The sequence below is a fragment of the Sus scrofa genome, chromosome 2 (genome assembly GCF_000003025.6).
Source record: "Sus scrofa isolate TJ Tabasco breed Duroc chromosome 2, Sscrofa11.1, whole genome shotgun sequence".
Classification (NCBI taxonomy): Eukaryota; Metazoa; Chordata; class Mammalia; order Artiodactyla; family Suidae; genus Sus; species Sus scrofa.
In genome coordinates, this window is record NC_010444.4 from 1,557,555 (window position 1) to 1,564,739 (window position 7,185).

At 63.6% G+C, this 7,185-nt stretch overlaps 1 protein-coding gene across 1 annotated transcript; it reads right to left on the reverse strand.

The window, feature by feature from the left end:
• Positions 905 to 2,558, reverse strand: ASCL2 (achaete-scute complex homolog 2 (Drosophila)). Its single transcript, NM_001122991.1, is given in 2 exon segments — positions 905 to 1,228; positions 1,845 to 2,558. A coding segment is annotated over 1 exon segment (582 nt). The 5' UTR covers positions 2,442 to 2,558; the 3' UTR covers positions 905 to 1,228; positions 1,845 to 1,859.

Below are 7,185 nucleotides of genomic sequence, written 5' to 3' on the forward strand. Positions count from 1 at the left end.
TGTTCCTCCCAAGGCAGGCTCTCACAGCCCCCACCCACGAACAGAGGCGGGCAGGGCCCAGGCCTCTGCAGCCTGCGCGGCACGCATGGGCTGGGAGCCACAGGCACGGCAGCTAAGGGCTGAGTACGGGAGCCACCCGGCACCTCTGCTTAGGCCCTCCTGCAGCTGTAGAGTGGCTGTGCGGTCACCCCTACCTGCAGGTAGAGCGACTTGCCCCGGGTCACCCAGCTGGCGGGGAGCAGTGGAGCTCTGACCCTGAGACAGGTGCCCACAGGTCAGACCACCTCAGGCCCAGGCCTGCCTCAGGCACTTGCCCCAAATCCCTGTGCTGCTCAGCAGCCTCTGGACCTCGGCCTCCCAAGCGTGAAGGAGCCCTGCCTGGACCACCTGCCAGCCCGCTGCCACCTTCGAGAAGCTCCCAGCCCCACACAATGCCTGTGAATGGCTTTGGCACAGTGGCCACCTGGTTGGACCCCCCCAGACCTCACACGTCCCAGCTCACCCTGCAGAGGAAGGGGTGGAATCCAGGGAATGGTGACCACAGAGGCCAGGTTCCTGGGTCCAGGGTCTAAGCTGCTACCCTCCCCAGCCATGCCTGACTCTCATCTGGAAAATGGAAGCCTCCGGGTATGGAGAAGGCACCCCCCAACACCACTGATACACAGCAACTCATCCTAAGCTCCACCTGCCCTGAAATACATTTTCCGCCACAGGTGTCTCCCCAGCTGGCAGCACTGCAAGGGGACGCCCACCAGGGGCACTGACCCTGAGGGGCTGCAGCCTGTCCAGTCCCCCCCCCCCCACGTTCAAAAACTCCAGGACAGAAAGGGACAGGAGTAGACAATCTTTATTGTGTTCCAAATCTAAGGATTCTTTGTACAAAAATAAGTCTTCATATTGCCAGTGTCCCTGGGCAGTTCAAGTCCATGAGTAAAAAATAGATAATCTGTGTCATCCCAAGATCCCCTCCTCGTCAAGCCTCCAAGCGTCCTGCTGCAGCCCGGTTCCAGGGGAAGGCCTCTGGGGGCAAGGGGAGTGGGCGAGGAAGCTGCCGCCAGTGAGGTCTGGCGGGACCCCATTCCACACTAGCCCTTGGTCAGGCTGGACGGCCGGGGGGGGGGGCGATGGCGCGAGCCCCGGCTCGGTGGTGGCTTGACCCGCAGATAGGACAGGGACGAGTCCAGCCAGGCCAGCGCGCCGGCTCCCAGGTGGTGGGCGCTTGCCGCCGCTGGGAGGGGAAGGGGGGACAGACAGGTGAGTGCGTGCGGGGTCCCTCCTCCTCCCGGGAGACCCCGCCCAGCCCGGCCCAGCGGGGCCCGGCCCCCGCCTCCCACAAGCGGAGTCGGCAGTTTCGTTTGCTCGGTGGATTCTGGGGCTCTGGTCCGTGGGTGCCTCGGCTTCGGTGTGCGGCCCGAGCCAGGGCTTGGGTCGGGGCGAGCGCTTGGAGCCTCAGTGAGTCAGGGCTCCGCACCCCGCCGCCGCCGACTCAGTTCTGCCACCGGCCGGGCGAGCAATTTGCAATGCAAAGTCACTCCGCCTCCAAGCGCCCTCATCTGCCGCGGGATCCGCAAGCACTTGGGGCCTCACCCGCCGGAGGGCCGCCCCCTCCCTCCGTCTGCCCGCTCCCCCTTCGGCAGCGGAGCAGCGACGGGAAGTTTTGCAATCCCGGACAAACAAGCGCTGGTCTTGCACAGGCTTGAAACAGTTTAGGGGAAATGAAGAGTGAGCGAAATCGAGGCCGTCGCCTGGGTCTGGCGCTGGGCTCTGCGGCTCTCGGGGGTTAGCTCATCGCGCCCGGCCGCCCTGCCTCCGACCCTCCGTCTCCCCCGCCGCTCCGAGCTTACCTCGGGGTGAAGCGCTCAGTAGCCCCCTAACCAGCTGGAGAAGTCGAGCAGCTCGCGCTCGGCGGGGCTCAGCGCGCCCTCACAGCCGCTGTCGTCCGACGAGTAGGCGGAACGGGGGGACCCGGGCTCCGAGCTGTGCCCACGGCCTGGGGACGACGAGGCGCAGGAAGGCGAGGCGGTGGCGGCGGGGGTCCCGGGCGGCCCGCGGGGCAGGGGGTGGCGCGCCGCTGGCGCCAGCAGCCCCCCGGCCAAGGCGGCACGCACCGCATCGTGCTCGGCCAGCAGGCGCTGCAGCGCGCGGATGTACTCCACGGCCGAGCGCAGCGTCTCCACCTTGCTCAGCTTCTTGCTGGCGCCGCCGTGAGGCACGTGCTGCCGCAGCGCCTGGAACCCCAAGTTCACCAGCTTCACGCGGTTGCGCTCGCGCTCGTTGCGTCGCGCCACGGCTGCCGCGCCGTTGCCGGTCTCCACCGCGCCTGGCCGCCGCCGCCGGCTGCAGCGGAGCAGCTCTGGGGACTCGGGTCGCCTCCGAGCCGCGCAGCAGCCCGAGACGCCAGGCGCGCGGGGCGGCGGCCGGGGCAGTGCGCCGCTGTCCATCTCGCCCGCATCCACTCTCCCGGCGCCTCCTCCGAGACCCGGCGCGCAGCAGAAAGGTGCGGGGCGAGGAACCGCGGGCGGAGAAACAGTCCCGTCTCAGCGACGATCTGGCACTGTGCTGACCAGCGGCTCCCCAGGGTACGTGGTCCCAGATCCTTTGGGACCTGCGAGCGGCGAGGCGCAGGAGGCCCAGAAGTGGCGCGCAGCGAGCGCCGGGGAGCGTGGGGCGCTCGTGACTCGCGCGTGTGGTCGGACGCTCCCCAGGTCTTCCCCGCGCGGCGCAGGCGACTCCTTTTTAAGCGTAAAGATAACCCTCCTCCGCGCCGCCGCCGCCGCCTCCTTTCTCACGCCCTCCTTCCTTGCCTCGCCCTCCCGCCACGCTTCGCCCTCCCCCTGGCGCACACAGCCTGCAAAGACCGAGCCCCGAGCGAGACCCCACCCAGTCCCCTGGGGCACAGGCCGCACGCTGGTCCCCAGTGGGTCCCCACTCCCAGCAGGTGCCCAGTGCGCCCCCAAATGCAGTAGCCAGGGTCGGTGTGCGCACCCACTCTCCCCACCCAAGCTGCTGTCTGCAGGCCCCTAGTGCGCCCCCGGCCTCGCGCGCCTTTGAAGGTTGGGCGTGTCGGCGGCCACGGGGCAGCCATCTGGGAGGCGCGTGAGACCCCCGGGGGCAGCACGCGCCGCGCAGCCGGCATCCGCGCCCCACCCCCTGAGGCTGAGGGGCGGGGAGTCGGGGTCTCAGCCAATGGCGGGCCGCCCGCTCGGCCAATCGGGGCGGGCGCGGCCACACGCCCGGCCTCTAGGAGGAAGCGGGTCCGCCCGGCGCGTGGCTCTGGGGAGCGTCTCCAACAAAGCTCCGCGCCCCGCCCGGCCCGGCCCGGCCCGGCCCCTCCTCGCTACCAAGGTGGGCGCGCGCTCCCCCGCGCACCTGTTCCTGGCCTGGCGCCCACCTGTTTATTACCCGGCCCGGCGTGCGAGAGGGCGACGCAGCCCTGCGGGCAGGGCGAGACTGGAGGAGGGGTGGAGACGCGCCTGGGCCCCGCTTGGTGGGGGTTCGGGTTCCTGGGCCGCTCTCCCCGGTTCCACCACGCACACGCTGCCTGTGGTTTCCGTGCGCCCCGGGCCTTGGGGAGCCTGGAAGCGGAGGACCTGGAGGTTTGTGCGGACCCTTTGGGTCCGGGCGGCGGTCGGCCTGCCCCTCCTCTCCGCCCTCGCCCCTCCAGCCCTGCAGCTCCCTCCCTCCTCCAGATCCCCCTAAATTGTCCTCCCTTCCTGGTCCCACAACCTCTGGCCTCTCACCTGCCGGCGCCTGCCGGCTTTCATGGCCGCACTGAGACTGGCCGGTGGGGGAACGACGCGGGGACGGCAGCCTTTCCAGAGACTCCCAGGGGCAGTGGGGCGCCAGGAGAGCCTGCTCCTGACCTCTGAGGGTTTACTTCGGGGTCTGAGGGGGCAGGGACGTTGGAAGTGTGCAGAACTCGCCTTTAACGGCAGAGTTTTGTCCTGCCTCCCGGCTGGACAAAACATCAGCCCAGTAGCTGCCCTCAGGAGGCCACGCTCAGCAGGTTTTTCCCAAAATATGACCAGACCCTTCTGGGCCAGGACCTCTGGGAATGGATGGAGGGGCTGGGCCGGGTTGGCTGGAGCTGACATCCTGTTACAGCAGGCCCCGGGGCCCCTCCCCCAAGAAGTCTGCAGGGCACACGGTGAGTATTTACTGCCCGCCTTGTGGTGCCCACTGGCTCCCATTATCCTGCAGGATTCACCCTGGCAAGTCTGCGTGGCTTTCTGGATGCCAGCCCCTGCCGGGAGCCAGGTGTGGGGCCCCATTGGTCTTAGCAGGAAGCTGACTCTGGAAGGACATGGACTGTGTCCGCAGTCACACCTCTGGCCAGTGGAGCCGTCCAGGTAGGCATCAGACCCTTCCTGGATCGGGGCGGAAGGCCTGGCTCCCCTGCGTGCTCTCTCTAGTCAGAGCCCGCCCCTCCTTCCCTGAGGGTTATTTGGCAAACCCCAGCCAGATATGCAGCTGCCTCTCCTCTCCTCCCTGCCCATGTCTCGGGGGCCAGGAAGTATCCTGGAGTCCTACAAACAGAGCCCTGCCTGGACTTCCCGGACCTCCAGGCCCTGGACACCGTCAGTTGTCTGCTACCGTGGGACAGAGCTTTCGCGGGGTCTAGTGGCTGGAACACTCTGTTGTTTCTCAGGATTCTGTGGGTAGGTGGGTGGCGCCTCTGCTGGTTTGGGCCAGCTCGCTGCTGCAGGTGGATGGGGGGACAGTGCCTGGAGGGACAGTGTCTGGGGGGACGGCGGGACGGCTGGCTGCCAGGATCTGGCTCTCTACATGCTCCCTACCCTACACCTCACAGCCGGGTTCTTGGATAGAGAGAGCAGAACCCAAAAGATTGGGGATTTCTTTTCTTTTTTTTTTATTGTTATTTCCCCAATACAATTTTTTTTTTCCTATTGTACAGCACGGTGACCCAGTCCCACATACATGTACACATTCAATTTCCTCACCTTATCCTGCTCCATCATAAGTGACTAGACATAGTTCCCAGTGCTGCACAGCAGGGTCTCATTGCTCATCCACTCCAAAGGCTATAGTTTGCATCTCTTAACCCCAAGCCCCCAGTCCACCCCACTCCCTCCCTCTCCCCTCCCCCTTAGCAACCACAGGTCCTTTCTCCACGTCCATGATTTTCTTTTCTGTGGAAAGAATCTTTCTGAGATGGTGAAAAGTTGGCCGTGGTGATGGTTGTGTAGCTCCGTGAAGGACTCAAAACCGCTCAGCTGTGCACTTTCAAAGGCTGAGCTGTCTGCCTGTGGGTTTTATCTCAATAAAGCTGTTAGTAGAGCGTGAGCCTGCTGCCTCGTTGGGCTTTGCCCCAAGCGCCCTCCCCTCACCCAGGCACCCGCCCAGAGCTGGCTCACCCCCTCCTGGCTCTGCCGGCTCTTGAGTCTCCTTCCCTGACCTCTAGGGCAGGGGTCAGTACACCCTTACCCCTCCCCCAGCCCCTGGCCCCCACCGTCCGACTTCCTGTCCCTATGAATGGGACTCCTCTGGGGGCCTCACATGAGTGGGACCTTACAGAATTTGTCCTTTCGTGACCGGCTTCTTTCCCTGAACACAGTGGGCCCAGGGTCCTTCCACGTTGCAGCCTGTGTCAGGATTGCCTTCCTGTTGAAGGCTGAGTAATATTCCACTGCGTGGATGGACCACGTTTCGTGCTTCCCTCCACCCGTGGCTGGGCACCGGGGCTGCTCCCCCCTCCCGGCTGGTGTGAAGGTGCTGCTGTGAACGTGGGTGTGCAAGGGTCTGTGTGAGTCCCTGTGCTCACTTCTTTGGGGGACGGACCCTGAAATGGACTTGCTGGATCACAGGATGACTCTGTGTTTAACTTTCTGAAGATCCGCCAAACGGTTGCCCACGGTGGCAGCACCATTTTACTTTTCCCCATTCTCACCAACTCTTGTCGCTTCCCAGTATTTTTTATACATTTTTTTGATAATATTTAATGGGTGTGAATTTTAATTTTCTTTTTTTACTTTTCGGGCCACACTCGCGGCATATGGAGGTTCCCAGGCTAGGGGTCAATTAGGAGCTGCAGCTGCCGGCCTGCAGTACAGCCACAGCAACGCAGGATCTGAGCTGCATCTGCAACCTAGACCACAGCTCACGGCAACCCCGGACCCTTAACCCACGGAGTGAGACCAGGGATCGAGCCCGTGACCTGCTGGTTCCTAGTCAGATTCGTTTCTGCTGCGCCATGATGGGAACTCCCAAATTTAATTTTTTTAATCACTTAAAAATGTAAAAACTGCCCGCAGTGTGCAGGCAGTTCAGAAACAGGGCATCGGCTGCACGCGGCCGCGGTTTGCTGACCTTTGCTCTCAGTGACATGTGTGTCCACTTGTCACCTGGACCACGCATGCCACGGTCATCTCAGCTCCTCCAACGCAGCTCTCTGCAGGCTGAGCCGTCCTCCTTTCCCTAAGACCGTTCCTCCACCCGGGTCCCCTCGGAGCGCCCGCCACACTCAGCCGGGGCTCAGGCAGCGGAAGCCACTGCCCTCCCTGCCGCGTCTGTTGGAGCCAGATCGCCGTCTTGCCCTTGGGTGCTGCCTCACCTCCGCCCCGTCTCCTGGGTTCCAGCTGTGCCTCCCCCACCTGTCCACTGCCCTGAAGCCAGAGGGACGTAAACAGGCCAGTAGGCTCAAGTCTTAGCCCTGGGGATTAAGCCCAAGGCCCTTTATTTTTTTATTTTTTATTTATTTATTTATTTATTTATTTTGGTCTTTTTGCTATTTTGTGGGCCGCTCTCATGACATATGGAGGTTCCCAGGCTAGGGGTCGAATCGGAGCTATAGCTGTCAGCCTACGCCAGAGCCACAGCAACGCAGGATCCGAGCCGCGTCTGCAACCTACACCACAGCTCACGGCAACGCCGGATTGTTAACCCACTGAGCAAGGGCAGGGACCGAACATGCAACCTCATGGTTCCTAGTCGGATTCGTTAACCACTGAGCCACGACGGGAACTCCCCAAGGCCCTTTAAACCCTGCTGCCCCTTGGCCTCCTGGAACCGGTCCTGAACCCTCTGCCCTGTGCTTCATACAGCCTGTCACTTGTCACACGCGGGTGTCCGTCAGAAGTCTTGGCACAGGCAGAAATGTACCCTTCTCGCTATGTCCTAGGGACACCGGCTGTGCCCAGCGCATGACACTGCTCTGCCAAGGGAGCC